Raw genomic sequence first — 17,721 nt, forward strand, 5'->3', positions numbered from 1 at the left:
AAACACTGAGCCTGAAGCTATAGAGAAAAGAACAGTAGTATTAAATCTCCAACTACTTCACATAATAGAAAATGTGATAAATACTTCACATGTTCAGAAAAAATACAAGAATGAATTGAAACACAAGGAAAGAACATGACAGCTTTAAAAAAATAACTAAGCTGAACTTCCAGAAATGCAAGTCATTGAAAAAAATAATAATAGCTAGGTCAAATAGAAAATTAGACACATCTGAAGACAGAATTAATGAACTAGAAAAGAGGCCTGAAAACATTTTCTACAAAGGGCCAATAGTAAATTTTTAAGCTTTGCAGGCATACAGTTTTTGTTGCAAAAACTCTACCTTTGCAGTATGAAAGTAGCCACAGTCAATATGTGAACAGTATATGTATAAATACATAAATATGGTTGTGTTCCAATAAGACTTTACTTACAAAAACATGTAGCTGACCTGTGGGGCCACAGTTTGTAACACCATAACTAAATAAATATAAGGACACTACCCAGAATGTAGTATCAATGGTAAAAAAAAAAGATGAAAAATATAAAAGATATTGAGAAGCATAAAAAAATAAAAAGAGAATGTCCACTACATAAGAGAATTTCCAGAAGAAAAAATAAGAAAGGTCATGTTTGAAAAAACAGTTGAGAATTTCCTCACCAACAAAAGACATAAATTACTATCTGATTTCAAGAAGTAAAGCAAGTTCTGAGCAGGATAAATAGAATCAAAATCAACACCTAGACAGATAAGAGTACAGATATATAGCCATAAAAACAAACAGAAGAATATTAAAGCAATCAGAAAGAAAAGAATATTCATTTACAAAATAATGACATTTCTCAACAGCAACAGCAACAAAAGATGCCAGAGGACAAAGTGCATAGAAAAAAATCACCCCCAAAGTGTAATTTCAGAAACAATTAAACTATAATTTAAGATTGAGAGTGAAATAAAAGCATTAATAAAAACAGACCTTACCACTAAAAGCAGAGTTCACCACTAAGAGACTCTGCTTGAAAGAACTTCATTTGAATAAATACGTAAAAATTTAAAGATATTCTATTCCTAAGAAATAGAAATTTCATCTATAACTCCAAACCAGTTATAAGGAGGGAAAAATGTTATACATACCTCTATTCAATAAAAAGCAGAAAGATGAGAGAAGAAAGGCAAAGAAAAGGCAAGGTAAAGGAAAAAAATGATTAATATGATAGAAATATGTCCAAATAATACTGAAGCAGAATAAAAGTAAATGGACTAAACTCAGTTACTAGGTGTACTGATTAATAACGTGGATTTTGTAATAGAAGAAAACACAATAATTTCAAGAGAAACATCAAAAGTGCTTTATTCAAAGTAATGTCCATCGCTAGCTACACATTGCCAATATCTTTCAGGTAATTTGTGGACACCGTCCCAATAGAACTTTTCTTATTTTGAGGCAAACCATTCAGAGACCCAATTTTCCACTTCTTCATATGTTTTGAAGTGCTGCTCAGAAAGTACATATGCGATCGATCAGAACAAGTGGTAATCTGAAGGAGCAAGGTCTGGTGAATACAGCTGGTGGGTTAATACTTCCCAGGCAAGATCTTTGAATATGTTTTTAACTGTTTTGAAGTGTGTGATGGTGCATCATCATGAAGCAAAATTATTTTGCTGTGTCTTCTGGAACATTCTGGTTGTTTCACGATCAAAGCATGGTTCAAGTTGATTATTTGTTGTCAGTAGCAATCAGTATTAATGGTTTCACCTGGTTTTAGAAGATCATAATACACACCTTCTTGATCCCACCAAACACAGAGCATTGTCTTCTTTTCACAGTGATTTGGCCTTGCAGTCGATGTTGATGGTTGACCTGGATCAACCCATTATTCTGTGCATTTGGGATTCTCAAAATAAATCCACTTTTCATCGCCAGTCACAATTCGATGCAAAAAAGACTTTCGTGCTGTTGAAGCAACATTTTACTCATGACTTTTCAGTTTTCCATTTGTCTTTCGTTCAGTTCATGTGGCACCCATTTTCCTTCCTTTAAAATCTTTTCCATTGCTTGTAAATGATCAGAAATTGTTTGCTGAGCAACATTTAATCTTTCTGCAAGTTGTTTTTGAGTTTGACACGCATCTTCACCCAATAACGCTTGTAATTATTGGTCTTCAAAGTTTTTCAGTTGACCTGGACGTTCTTTGTCTTTCACATTGAAATCATCACTTTTAAAGCATTTAAATCAGCCTTCACAAGTATCTGGAGATGGAGCATGTTCACCATAAGCTTCCTGAAGTATTCAGTGGCACTTTTCTTCAAAATAATGAATTAAAACTTCCCGCAAATGCTCTTTTTTTGGCACGAAATTCGACATTTTTAATTGTAAAAATATCTATGACGTTAACACCTTCAGAAAATTTGATATATGAAGTTTTAAAGCTTGTTGCCAATACAACAAAATAGCATATATATCAACATATGTGTAACTCCATCTATTAAAAAAAATCCGCATTATTAAATGGTACACCAGTTAATATGTAAAAGACAGATTGCCAGATTGAATTAAGACAGTGAAATCTAGTTACATGCTATCTGCCAGAGGCATACCTAAAACACAAAGGCACAGAAAGATGGGGGAAAAAAAGGGCAAAAGAAATATGTTGGGGGAGAGGGCAGAAAAACCTGATGTCAGTATACAGTATCATACAAAACAGAGGTAACAAGCATCATCAGGGAAAAAACATAACTACATAAAGATATCATAATTCTAAATTTATATGCCCTTATGGATATACATGCAGAATAAATAAAGCAGAAATTGAAAAAATCTATACACATAAAAACCTAAGCGACCATCCAACCGGTAGCATGACATGCAATGACCACCAGGGGGCAGACGCTCCGACCGGTAGCTATGATGCGCACTGACCAACAGGGGCCAGAAACTCAATGAAGGAGCTGCCAAGCTGAGGTGACTTAGCAGCTGAGATTCTCGGGTGACGCACCCGGAATCAGGGAGGAGAGAACCCGATTCCAAGGTGCATCACCCAAGAACTGCCCTCTCACAATCTGGGACCCCCCGGGGGATGACAGAGAGCCAGTTTCGGCCTGATTCCCGTAGGCCAGGCCGAGGGACCCCACCAGTGCATGAATCCGTGCACCAGGTCTCTAGTTATAAACTAAAAATAAGAATTCCACAATCAGTAAAGGAGATTTTAATATATAACTCCATAATTAATAGATCAGACAACAGAAATTCTGAACAACAAAATTAACAAGTTTGATCTAATGACATATATGGAACTCCATATCCAACAATTTAGAAAGAACACATTTTTAATCCACATGGAGTCATATGAACTATAAAATACCAAAAATTCTCAAAAATGCCAAATGATATGCAGAAGTCATTATTTGAAAATAATGTAATTAAATTTGAAACCAATTACCAAAAAAGATAAAGTTTGTAAATATATTTGGTTAGAATGTACAATAAACTTTCAAAATTCAATAGGAAAACAAACAATTCAATTAGAAAATAGACTAAAGACATGACATTTTAGCAAAGTGAATATACAGATAGCAAATAAGCACATGAAAAATGTTCATCATTAGACATTAGGGAAGTATGAATTAAAATCACAATGAGACATCCCTACACACCAATCAGAATCCCACCCACCCACCCAAATAGTGACAAAACTGAATGCTGGAAAAGATGAAGCAAAACTTATCACTTGTACACTGCTAGTCTACTTATATAAAAAACATGGGTGTTCATCATGTCCAGAAGAACCGCCAGGACCAAGCGGAAGGAAGTCAGTCCTGCAGGGGTTGTCTTGGCAACGGTTGTGCCCTCCCCCAAGCTGTTTCCCTGAGCTGCTTCTTGTAAGGTGGGGTTTGAGGCAGATCTTTCTAAAGTGTGCCGCGCACCAGCACGGCCAGGGGTGAACCTGAGTGGGGGCGGCTGAAAGGCTTAGAAAAGACAGACAAGAGAATGAAAGCCGGGTCTCAGTGGGACGCTGCTTCTCTGAGAGACAGCGACCACACCCACAGCCATGCCTTTATTTATAGCAGATGCTATGAGGCAAAGTAAGGGTGTGACCAAGATGTTTACAACATTCTCCTGGGTTTCAATCTTACTCAACTCCATGCACTTGAACTCTATCAAGCCTACATCACTCAGGCACATGGGGCCACGAGTTTGGACCATAGGTTCAAGCTTACAACTACAGACATTGGCTATAATTGTGCTGGGAGGGCCCTGCCCTCCAAACTGGGACTTGCACGTGGCAATGAGAGAACTGTGCCCTCTCATCAGTCCAAGGCTTGAACCTGTCCAAACACTGTAGCGGCTCCCCACAATAAAGTTTTAATTCTGTTTCTTTGTTACTAATGTTGTGCCCCCACCCCATAACAAAGAAACAATTTCCAGAGGATGAGGCCCAGGAATCAGGATTTTAAAAAGATTCCCAGGTGATTCTAATGTGTACCCAAGGTTGAGAACCACTGCTATAGATAATATTAAACATATATCTAAACGTGAAATTCTTTGTCCAAAAAATGAGCATGTTCAAAAATTAAATGAAGAAAATTTGGATATACTTGATGGAGATTTTCACACATATTTGAGTGATGATTCCATTGATTCCACAGATGATGCTGAAAAGGAAAATTTTCCCATTGAATTTCTTAATAGTATTACTCCTTCGGAAATGCCGTGTCATAAATTAAAATTGAAAGTGGGTGTAATCATCATGCTATTGAGAAATCTCAATAGTAAATGGGGTCTTTGTAATGGCATCAGATGTATTATCAAAAGATTATGACCTAACATTATCAAAGCTGAAGTATTAAGAGGATCTGCAGAGGGAGAGGCTCTTCTGATTCCAAGAATTAATTTGTCCCCATCTGACACTGGCCTCCCATTTAAATTGACTCGATGACGGTTTCCCATGATGCCAGCATTTGTGATGACTATTAATAAATCACAAGGACAAACTCTAGGCAAAGTAGGCATATTCCTACCTGAACCCGTTTTTGCACATGGTCAGTTAAATGTTGCTTTCTCTTGAGTTTGAAGAGCATGTGATGTTACAGTTAAAGTTCTAAGTACTTCATCACAAGGGAAATTAGTCAAGCACTCTAAAAGTGTTTTCACTCTTAATGTGGTGTACAGGGAGATATTAGAATAAGTTTAATCACTTTATCAGTCATTGTTTGCATCACTGTTGTTTTTATATCATGTTTTTGTTGTTTTTATATCATGCCTCTGTTGTTGTTATATCCTTTTGTTACTGTTTATTTATTAATAAACTAGAGGCCCAGTGCATGAAAGTTCATGCACTGGAGGGGGGGTTCCCTCAGCCCGGCCTGCCCCTTCTCACAGTCCAGGAGCCCTCAGGGGCAGGAGGCAACCTGGTGCTCAGGGTAAGGCAACACCTCCATCACACCTCTGCTGCTGCCACTGCCAGCAGTGCAAGCCTCGGCCGGCCCTAGTTACCTGCCCCTCAGGCCGGCACTGGGTGGCTGGGGGGCTGAGGGGACTGGGGGACTCAGAGGCAGGTGTGAGGCAAGGCTGGGCCCCTGGGGGAAGGCCCAGCCTTGCCCTGTGCCTGCCGCCCTGGTGGGGCTGAGGGGACTGGGCGCCGCCATCTTGTGGCTGTGGGCACCACCATTTTTGAGGGCGGGGCAGTCAATTAGCATATTCCCTCCTTATTGGCTGTGTGTGCTGCCATCTTTGTAACAGTGTGAGGGTCAATTAGCATACTCCCTCTTTATTAGATAGGATTTATATATTATTTTCATATACACTTTACTAATTTCCTTTCATCTCTCACACTTCTATTATAGAGAAAGGGCAAATAGCAATATTAAAATATCTCTGCTAATTAATTCCCTTTTTAAAAAAAATATATTTTATTGATTTTTTACAGAGAGGAAGGGAGAGGGATAGAGTTAGAAACATCGATGAGAGAGAAACATCGATCAACTGCCTCCTGCACACTCCCCACTGGGGATGTGCCCGCAACCAAGGTACATGCCCTTGACTGGAATCGAATTTCATGCACCAGGCTACTAGTGGGAATATAAAATTATTTAGGCAGTCTAGAATATAGTGTGTATTTTCTTAAAAAACTAAACATGCCATAATCATATGACCCAGCATTTATCCCAGCAAACTAAAAATTTAAGTTCACCACAAATAAACCTATAGATGAATGTTCCCAAAGCAATTTTATTTGTAACTAGTGGCCTGGTGCACGAAATTCGTGCACAGGGGTGGGGGATTCCCTCAGCCCAGCCTGCACCCTCTCCAATTGGGGACCCCTTGGGGGATGTCCGACTGCCGATTTAGGCCTGATCTTACCGGCAGTCAGACATCCCTCTCACAATCTGGGACCACTGGCTCCTAAGCACTACCTGCCTGCCTGCCTGATTGCCCCTAACCACTCTGCCTACTTGCCTGCCTGATTGCCCCTAATCCCTCTGCCTGCCTGCCTGATCACCCCTAACCTCTCTATCTACCTGATTGTCCCTAACTGCCTCTGCCTGCCTAATCACCCCTAAACTCTCTGCGTGCCTGCCTGATCACCTCTAACTGCCTCTGCCTGCCTGATCATCCCTAACTGCCTTCCTCTGTTGTCCTGATTTTACCGCCAACTGCCCTCCCCTGCCAGCCTGATCCCGCCTCCACAGTTCAGCCAGATTAGGTTCTGATTGGTTGGTTTCTATGCCAGTCAGAGTCAGAAGGTCTGCCTCCTGGACAGCCATTGTCTCCTCTCAGTTCACCCAGATTTGGTTCTGATTGGTCAGTTTCTATGCCAGTCAGTGTCAAAAGTTCCACCTCCTAGGCAGCCATTGGCTCCTCACAGTTCACCCAGATTTGGTCCTGATTGGTCAGTTTCCATCCCAGTCAGCATCTCCAGGCCTATCTTCAGGCCTGATCAGAGAGGCAGGACTGATCAACAGCCACCCCAGGCTGCTGGTGGGCGGGTTGAACTACTGTTTTCTCAGAGTGAGAGGTGTGACTGCTAGAGGTCCAGAGAGAGAGAGAAGTAGGGTCTAATCAGCCCTGCCTCTCTCTCTTCCCGAGATCAGCAGTTCAGCCCACGTGCCAGTCCCCGCCCATCGGAGCCTCTGCGCGCACAGCCTGGCATTCGGTCAAGCCTTCGGTCATTTCAGAAGTTACGGACCCTGGGTTTTTATATATTAGGATAGCCAAAAACTGGAATCAGCACAAATGCCCTTCAACAGGTGAATGGTTAAACAAAGATATATAATATAGACTACTTCAGCAACAAAAAGGAACAACCTTGATAAATCTCAAAGGGAACTGTTGTGAGTGAAAAATTTCAATGCCAAAAAGCTACCTACTGTACAGTTCCATTTTCAAAATTACAAAATTATAGAACTAAAACAAATTACTGATTGCTGGGGATAGAAACAGGGGAAGCATGGAGGGAGGTATATATGGAATAAAAAGGCAGCATTAGGGATTCTTGGTGTTGGAACTGCTTAGTATCTTATAACTTTTTCTACACTGAATCTAATATACACTTAACAAAAACTTACATATTTTTCTGCAACTTCTTTCTTTAGACAGCATATTGTAGGACATATAAAAGAAAACAGTAGCTGCTTCCAGAAAATGGGACTGCGGGTAGAAAGAGAGAGTGGGATACAAGCACGGAGATAGCAAATATACAGTAGAACTTTTTTATGCTCTCATTTAGATGTTTTTTCACAAGTGTTCGAAATTATCAATTCAATAAGATACTAGAATGAAAATGTATGGAGAAATTTAAAAACATACCTCTAAATAACTAATGGATCAAAGATGAAATCACAATGGCTATTAGAAAATATTTAAAATGGATGAACCTTGAGGGCATTATGCTGAGTGAAATAAGGCAGCACAAAAAGACAAATATTGTATTATTCCCATTATATGAGGTATCTGAAATAGTCAAATTCATGGAGACAGAAAGTAGAATGGTGGTTGCTAGGGGCTAAGGGGAGGAAGAATGGGAAGTTATTTTATTTTATTTTTTTAAAAAATATATTTTATTAATTTTTTACAGAGAGGAAGGAAGAGAGATAGTTAGAAACATCGATGAGAGAGAAACATCGATCAGCCGCCTCCTGCACACCCCCTACTGGGGATGTGCCCGCAACCCAGGTACATGCCCTTGACCGGAATCGAATCCGGGACCTTTCAGTCTGCAGGCCGATGCTCTATCCACTGAGCCAAACCGGTTTCGGCGGGAAGTTATGTTTAATGGGTATAGTTTCAGTTTGGCAAGATCAAGAGAGTTCTGGAGATCTGTTGCACAACAATATGAACATACTTAACACTACTGAGCTGTACACTTAAAAATGGTTAAAATGGCAAATTTTATGTTATGTTTCTTACTACGATTTAAATATTTTTTTAAAAAAAAATAGGAAGGTATGTCCATGAAAGAGATATATGGTGCTATTGTACAATGTACATTAGAAATGAAAGGCATTTGGGGAAGACAATCTGACTATGAAGAGCCTTAAATACTAAAATGAATAAAAATGAGAAGATATTTAAACCTGGCCCACAGCAGAAATACACCCTATAAATCAATACCTAGATGGATCTAAACTCTCAAAAGCCACCAAGCCTAAGGATCTAAAGTGGAGGAAAAAAGTTTTCTCATTTTGAAATACTACTTTTATTAAGCTATAAGTTCTTAAGGCAACCATATTATAAAGCCTTTCCAAATGACATTCTGTTTAACAAAATAAGATATAGCCTCTTAAATTGCTATGCGAGATTTTATTTCTGAATATCACTAAACCCTATGCAATTTCTAAAATATTCATCATTCTGGGAAGCCATCAGGTTTTGGAATAAAAAACATAAAATAAATTTGAATTTAGCTCAGGGATAACCCAGATGGCGGCATAGGTAAACACCTGAACTTGCTGCCGCGCACAACCACATTAAAACTACAACTAAAAGACAAAACGAATATCATCCAGGACCACAGGAAGGCTGGCTGAGTGGAAATTCTACAACTAGAAGGAAAGAGAAAAGCGCATTGAGTCCGGTAGGAGGTGCAGAGGTGTGGAAGTGTGGAGGTACAGAGGAGCACGTGAAAGGGACTGGCAGCTGGGTACACTGTTGTCTTTTTCAATCAGGTGGGAGAAAAAAGCTCCCCACTGCTTTGAACTCCAGTTCCAGGTGAGAATTTGGGGACCCAGACTCATACAGAGAGAAACTGGACTATCTGGCATCGGGCCAGAACGTGAGGGCGGCGTTCCCACAGAGGTGCTTGCAGTGTTCGTTGTTCCTGCACGGGGCCGTGTGACACAGACCCCGGGACCACTCCAAGGCACAGCAGACTGGCAACCATTGTGGTTTTCTCTGCCCTGGTAATTCCCTGAGACCCCTCCCCAGCCAATTTACAACCCCACCCAAGCTGTGTGCAGAGGCTTTTGCATAAGAATGGCCTGCATAAGAATGGCCTGGCCTTTCTCTGCCTAAAAGCCTGTCAAAATGTAGCTGAGTCAGAGAACCCCAGAGCTTCCAAAGGAAGGCCTAAGGCTCACCAGCAGCATGCATTACTTCACAGCTGCACTTCATCTGGGCATCTCCAAACCCCAAACAAAGAGGAGGAATCTGCAGATCTCCCTGTAGCTCCTGCTGGGTGGCCTCAGGCAGTGGCTGACTTTGCACCTCATTGGAGATCTAAGAGCCAGTCTACCCAGTGGTCAGAGTGAAACCATTCTAATTACAACTCTTCCCATCCAGAAGAGACACACTTAGGGGGCAGACACAGCAAGCGCCAAAGCCCCACTGAAGCAAGTCCTGCCCCATAAGGGTGTCTCCGGCACAGCAGCTCTTCCATTGTAGACACAGCTGGTCCTCACATCCAATTGGCCTGGAGGTCAATTCCTCCCAGTGATATCAACAGCAATCAAGGCTTAAATACAATAAGATTGTGCACACAGCCCCCAAAGGGGTGCACCAAGAGTGCCCACCTCAGGTAATTAGGGAGGCTGAGCCACTAAGCCCTATAGGACACCTAGCACACAAAGCCACTCTATCAACACAGGGAAACAGCCAAAATTTGGAGACAAAGAAACAGGTCACAAATGAAAAAAATGGAGGAAAGCAAACTACTGGATATAGAGTTCAAAACCACAGTTATAAGGTTACTCAAGAATCTTCTAGAAACCTCTGAGAAATATAGTGAGACCCTCAAGGATATGAAAAAGGACCAACTAGAAATTAAGTATACACTGTCAGAAATAAAGAATAATATACAGAGATCCAACAGCAGACTAGAGGATCCCAAGAATCAAGTCAAAGATTTGAAATACGAAGAAGGAAAAAACACCCAACCAGAAAAGCAAAAGGAAAAAAAGAATACAAAAATATGAAGATAGTGCAAGGAACCTCTGGGAAAACTTCAAGCATACCAACATACGAATTATAGGGGAGCCACAAGAAGAGAGAGAGCAAGATATTGAAAACCTATTTGAAGAAATAATGACAGAAAACTTCCCCTTCCTGGTGAAAGAAATAGACTTACAAGTCCAGGAAGTGCAGAGAACCCAAAAAAAAAGGAATCCAAAGAGGACCACACCAAGACACCTCATAATTAAAATGCCAAGAGCAAAAGACAAAGAGAGAATCTTAAAAGCAGCAAGAGAAAAACAGTTAGTTACCTACAAGGGAGTACCCATACGACTGTCAGCTGATTTCTCAACAGAAACCATGCAGGCCAGAAGGGAGTGGCAAGAAATATTCAAAGTGATGAATAGAAAGGACCTACTACCAAGATTACTCTACCCAGCAAAGCTATCATTTAAAATTGAAGATCAGATAAAGAGCTTCACAGACAAGAAAAACCTAAAGGAGTTCATCACCACCAAACCAGTATTATATGAAATGCTGAAGGGCATTCTTTAAGAAGAGGAAGAAAAAGAAAAAGGTAAAGATACAAATTATGAACAACAAAGTGACAACAAATGCATATCTATCAACAAGTGAATCTAAAAATCAAGTGAATAAAAAACCTGATGACAGAATAAACTGGTGAACAGAATAAAATCAGGGGAATAGAAAGGGAGTGGACTGGCAATTCTCGGGGGGAAGGGGGTGTGGGGGTGCAGAAAGAGACTGGACAAAAATCGTACATCTATGGATGAGGACAGTGGGGGGGTAAGGGCGGGGGGGTGGGGTGGGAACCGGGTGGAGGGAAGCTAGGGGGGAAAAGAACAACTACTGTAATAATCTGAACAATATAGATTTATTTTAAAAAATACTTAATTAATTAATTAAATTTGAATGTAAAGTAAGATAAGCACTAGCTAGATAGTTAGAAAAATTACTTAACCTCTTACCTCTCTATGCTTCACACTTCCCCACTTGTTAAATTGAGATAACACCACCAACCTCACTTGGCTGTGATGGGAATTAATTACATAGCATATGTGAAGACTCTGATATGGTGAGTAGTATAGAGTATGAGCACAGAAAATGACAGTTTAGGAAAATTTAAGATTTTTATTTTCAATTTTAGGTGAATTAACATTAACAGAAAAAAACCTGAATTTAGATTTTTATTAAGCCCTGTAAAGCACATTGGCTCAGTACCTGGGCTTTAATGGTGGCAGATTTCAAAAAAGACTAAATTGAAACATTAACACAAGCAGTTACACATACAATAGTGAAAAGAGACTTCCAAGGGCAAGACTTGTTTGAAAATTGAACGTAATTTCATTTAGAAATTTCATCCAATAACTGAAGAGTTAATAGGCTTTCAAAATAAATTTATAAAGGGTTAAATGTAAATGAAATAATACCCTTTTTTAAATTCCTACATATTTACAATGGGGTAATATATGAGAAAGCACTATAAATTATAACAAATCTAGCTATCCTTAGTATTCTGGCATTATGAAAAACATTATAGTTAATATTAACAGAAATCATAAAGTTATCTTCTATTTCTTTTTCATTCCCATTTAATGAACAATCAAAATGTCAAGATATAATGTTCAAAAGCACTAAATGGGCAGGTGGACTGTTACGGATTTGTTTTAGGAGGAAGCAGGAAAGAAGAAGAGATTTAAACTATGCTTTATCTTAAACTTAAATTTGTCATTAACTTCCTTTTTATAATGACATTTAAGGGAAAAAGAAAAAAACTAGATATTTTTATTAGTTGAGATTTTCTAATACTTTAAATTTTTATTAAAACCACATACTCTAAATCTATTAGCTGTGTTTTTTAACCATCAAATGTACAGGTCATATATGCCCACACACATGTACAAGAAAAAGGGTACGTGTGAGATATCCAAGCCTCTTGGAGAATTATTCATCACTTAAAAACCAAAATCACTCAAGTGAAAAATAAAATCATGGTACATTTGGTTTATTCTTAAAGGAAATACACTATTTCACAGAGTATAATAGTAAAACTTGTTCATTATATATTTCACATACTTTTTGTGGAAATTAATTCTAATCATATTTCTAACTTGAAAAGTTTATATATGATGTAATGTATATATGTACACACATGTATATTTAATTTTTAAATTTTGTATAGAGATATTTAGGAAGTATTAAATACTATCATTGATAAACTTACGAATCAACATGCAGAACCCTCTGGCCACTTCTTGAACAGGCAGCCGCAATGATGGATTCAGGCAAACCTATAAAAACACACACTTACATCATTTAGAATGTAGAAATATATATATATATATATATATATATATATATATATATATATATATATATATATTGCAAAATATGTGATTCATGCCATAGCTGTATAAAAGTTTAACAAAATAAGCTCAGCTTTGTATTCTAAACTATAACATGTATATTATTATACCATTAGATGTTTCTTAAACAGACTACTAATGCCGAAAATTTTATTATGTGGAAGAGATATTTTTAAAAAACAAGTACTTAAATTATTTTTATCAGCAAATTACCATAAATGAGCAACTATCATAAACTGTTCATTCATGTAGAACTTTATTATTTAGGAACTATGTTCACACTATAGTTCATTTGATTATCCCAAATGGACTGAGAGCGAAGTATCTGCATACTGGAGTGCAAATATGTTAACTTGTTGCCCAATGCTTTAAGAAAATAAAAATGTTCTAGAGTTGAAATTTGAGCCAAAATCTAACTCCAAAGCCACAGTGCGTGTGATAGGGAATGACATACATTCGTCTAAGCAAAGGTTATCTAGTTTAAAAAGAGACCATTTACAAGATATAGTATTTTACTTTTCGGTTAATACAACAATTAAAAAAGAACATTACCGTTTTGGAATCACATTAAGCCACACCATAAAACTGGTTATCATAAAAGGAAATATATATTACTATTCTCCATACAAACAAAAATAAAAATAAAAAAATTACCAAAGATAATCCTATCTAATAAAGAGGGAATATGCAAATTGACTGTCACGCTGTCACAAAACTGGTGGTGCCCACAGCAGAGGCGGGGTTTCCATAATACAAGATGGTTGCGCCCACAGCATAGGTGGGGTTTCCATAACACAAGATGGCTGCACACACAGCAAAATACGAGTTCTCGTAACGAGCCTTAAGGAGCAATCAGCAGAGACCTGACTGAGGCTGTGTGGCGCTGGGCTGGGAAAGGGAACCTGAGGGTGTGCCCCCCCACCCCTGCCCTGTGGGGCTTGACAGGGGACCTCAGGCCGTGCCCCGCGCCCCAGTGCCAGGCTGGAGGACCTCAGGCCACGCCCCCCCCACCCAGCAGGGCTTGACGGGGCACCTGAGGCCACACCCCCCACACCCTCCACCCTAGCACCAGGCCAGGGGACCTGAGGCCGTGCCCCTGCCCAGTGGGACTTGACAGGGGACCTCAGGCAGTGCCCCCCACCTGGCAGGGCTTGACAGGGGACATGAGGCTGCGCCCCCCTCCCAGTGCCAGGCTGGGGGACCTAAGGCTGCACCCTCTGCCCGGTGGGACTTGATGGGGGATCTCAGGCTATGTCCCTCACTGGGCGGAGCTTGACAGGGGACCTCAAGGTGTGCCCCCCGCCCAGCAGGGCTTGACGGTGGACTTCAACGTGCATCCCGGTCCTGGTGTTGGGCCAGGGGACCTCAGGCCACACCCCCGACCCGGGTGCCGGGGGACCTGAGGCTGCACACCACCCCTCCCAGAGCGGCTTGACGGGGGACCTGAGGCTGCGCCCCTTGCCCGGTGTCGGGCCAGGGGACCTGAGGCTGTGCCCCCTGCCCAGCAGGGCTTGACGGGGATCTCAGACTGCAACCCCTGCCTGGTGGGGATTGATGGGGGACCTCAGGCCACAACCCCCGCCAAGTGGGACTTGACGGGAGATCTCAGGACGCGTCCCCCACCCAGCGGAGCTTGACAGCAGACCTCAGGTTGTGCCCCCTGCCCTGGCGCTGAGTTAGGTGACCTCAGGTCGCACCCCTCACCCTGGCGCTGGGCCGGGGTACATGAGAGTGCACTGGGGGGCCTGAGGCTGTACCCCCGCCCGGTGTGCACTGGAGGAGTTGAGGCTGTGCCCCCTGCCTGGTGGGGCTTGACAGAGGACCTGAGGTTGCGCCCCTCAACCTGCAGGGCTTGATTTAGGCCCTGATGCTGTGCCCCCTCACCCGGCAGGGCTTGACAGGGGACCTGAGGCTGCGCCCTCTGCCTGACAGGGCTTGACAAGGGTGGGGCCAGCCGGGTGTGGATCTCGCCCAATGGGAGTGGGGCCAGCTGGGTCTAGATCTTGCACGATTTTGAGGTGCCACAGGTGGACAAATACTTGACTCTGGGTCCCACAGCGAGCCCCAGACTCTGACAAGAGGAAGATTTTCATATACATTTTACTAATTTTCTTTCATCTCTGGTACTTCTATTACAGAGAAAGGGCAAATAGCAATATTAAAATATATCCTCTAATTAATCCCCTTTCAATGTGCACGAATTTTGTGCACTGGGCCACTAGTGATTTTATAATTAAAAAAATCAGATGTTCAGCTACAATGACTGGTTAATACCCTATGTTAGAAGTTCAAGACTCTTCCATAACTTTTTATCATAAGATCTACCATTTCAACAGGGGATATTAAATCATTTCTGTCAGAACAACAAAGCATATTCTGAAAGTTTAGTGCAATTCTATAGTGCTACTACTGACTGTCACAACAGTGAGAACACCCTGACTGTCACCATCCTTTCGGCAAGTATTTAAACTACACACTATGCATCAAGAATTTCAAGAAACTGGAATAGTTATCTTCTTTATGTAAAAGCAATATGCATATGTAAGCAACTGACATAGTCAATCTCTAGATAAAAACCACGTTAAAGACAAGCTCCAGCGGCATTCACCAAAAAACTAGTTTTTCAGTGGTGAACACTTTGAGCTATATAAGACTTGGTTCAAAAAAGAAGTTCTGATCAAATGCATTGTATACAGCCATTAAACATCAACTATTAGAAATAAGTCATCATAAATTTTCAACTTCAGAAGTAATTCAAAGAAAAAAAAGAGGGAGAATTTGTGGTACACAAGGAAGTGGGAGAAAGAAAGGAGAGTTTTAAATAGTTAAGCATACTTCTTCAAACAGTTAAAATTGTATGGTTCTAATGTTTTTTATCTTGACTATCTCAACTTTTTACACCTAAAGAAATAACTATTTTTATTAATGAAATACAGTCATTATAGTAGTTTAAAAGATGCTATGCAGCTTAGTAAAAATGACACCAGCAAAGAAATATTCAGGAAGCAGAATTAGTATGTTAAAGTATGTAATAATGACAGCATTAATAATACATTACTAAATATTCATTAGCATAGGGCTTTTATTGTTCACAATGTATTTTTGCACATCATCTCATTTATTCCTCATTATAACCCTGGGAGGCAAGCAGTATTATCCGTGTGAGAATTGGGATGAGAAAGGTTAAATAACTTGCCAAAGATCAAGTAATTCATTATCTCGAATTCAAATTGCCATGGTAAATTCACTCTCTCCAACTCAGATATGAGTTTAAGGATGAGGATGTAAGTGCAGGGCAGCAAGGCAATGAAATGGGAATGGTCTCAGTCAGACACACCTGGACTTGAATCTTAGCTTTGCTGCTTAATTAGCTGTGTGATTTCAGACAAGTCACTTGACTTCTCTGAGCCTTTGTTTCTTCATCAGTAGGAATACTACCATTTATCTCATAGAATGACTCAGTTATTAGCAGAGGGTACTTGCTCTATAAACACTGTCTACTTTTATTATTCTTCAGAAAGATAGTTTAAAAATACTACATTTTCATCAAGATACTACTCCAAACATACACCTATTTTTACCAGATGCCCACTCCAATGAAAAATAATAATAAAATGACACTCCTCTATTTGGCTCAAATTAGCTGTTACTTTGTATAGGCAAATACACATGTGGCTAGCATGTGGTTATTTCCACAGCTGTGATCAACACTGTCAGAAGTCATGTCTCTGCTGACAAAGCAAAGCCAAGATCGGATTTCAATATGAACATGATGTGAGTCCAAATTACATAAGACCAAAATTACTATCATTTGTGTTTTCCCTTAATACTTCAATCCAGGCATCCCACAAGTTTGTGAGATTGACAGGCTGTTCCTATGTTAAATGGGCCTATCAACTTCATGCTTAGAATGAATAAAATAAGTCTAATAATACAGTTAGTAATATCTTCATAGCCAGGATTTCAACTTTCTTCCCATTCATTTAATAAATCCCAAGTTCTTGAACAGAGGAGGAACATGGTAGTTTCTCAGTAAATACTTTTTTGAAGGAAAGAAAATAAGAAAATGGGAAAAGGGGAGAGGGAGAGAGGGATGGAGTAGATTGTGATAGGTAGTGTGTGTGTGCGGGGGGGGGGGGGGGGGCGCTAAGATTAAGGCAATTCCTAGCCTAAAATAGCTCAGAGCATAAAGAATACAAATTTAAATGGATTAAAAGTAATTAAAACTGTTATATGAACACATTGGAAAGAAACATTCCGTCTGTACAAGGAAGTCATGGAAAACTCCAAAGAGCAGGAGACACTACCGGGGTATTTCAAGATCTGTAACAGCTCAACTGAAGAGTATAAAAGAAGAAAAAATGTGAAGGGAAAAAGGAAAGTGGAAGGGAATAGTTCTGGTAAAGGGTGAAGGAAGAGAGAACCAAAAGGTGATGCTCAAAAAGAGTGGTTGGAACCCAACTGTGGAGTCTGACTTTGACCCTGTAAGCAACAATGAGTCTTGAAAGGATTTTAGCCAGAACAGCATGGTCAAATTGGTATTTCAGCAAAACAATTCTATTCACAGGATGAAGGATGAACTTGTATTAAATTTGAACTTGAAGTATCAGGGTATTTTTAAATTTTTGTTTATGAATAAAGTTAACTTTAAAATTTGTGCTCTTATGTAGAAGTTAGGAAAATAAGTGAAATAACTGTTTTGTTTAAATTGGTATTGATAAGACAATATAATAGCATTTAAACTGATTGCAAATTAGTTTTTAATAATTTAATATCATTTGACTGATTTCAATAAAACTATTTTTTAACACTTGACACCATAATAAGTGAACAACTTCCAAATCATTACGTAAATTCACACACAATTCTTGTGAGGGCATGTATATGAAATATATATAGGCTTATAATGAATTATACAACCTCTCCCACTAGGAAAAGCCATATAT

At 39.8% G+C, this 17,721-nt stretch overlaps 1 protein-coding gene across 1 annotated transcript in view; it reads right to left on the reverse strand.

Annotated features, from left to right (window-relative positions):
- Positions 1 to 17,721, reverse strand: part of CHM (CHM Rab escort protein) — a 258,996-nt gene that overhangs the window by 203,780 nt on the left and 37,495 nt on the right. Inside the window, exon 2 of the mRNA XM_036305573.1 lies at positions 12,634 to 12,700. Within this exon, the coding sequence (XP_036161466.1) occupies positions 12,634 to 12,700 (67 nt within the window). The remainder of the gene's footprint in view (positions 1 to 12,633; positions 12,701 to 17,721) is intronic.

This window comes from Myotis myotis, unplaced genomic scaffold (genome assembly GCF_014108235.1).
Source record: "Myotis myotis isolate mMyoMyo1 unplaced genomic scaffold, mMyoMyo1.p scaffold_m19_p_4, whole genome shotgun sequence".
NCBI lineage: Eukaryota > Metazoa > Chordata > Mammalia > Chiroptera > Vespertilionidae > Myotis > Myotis myotis.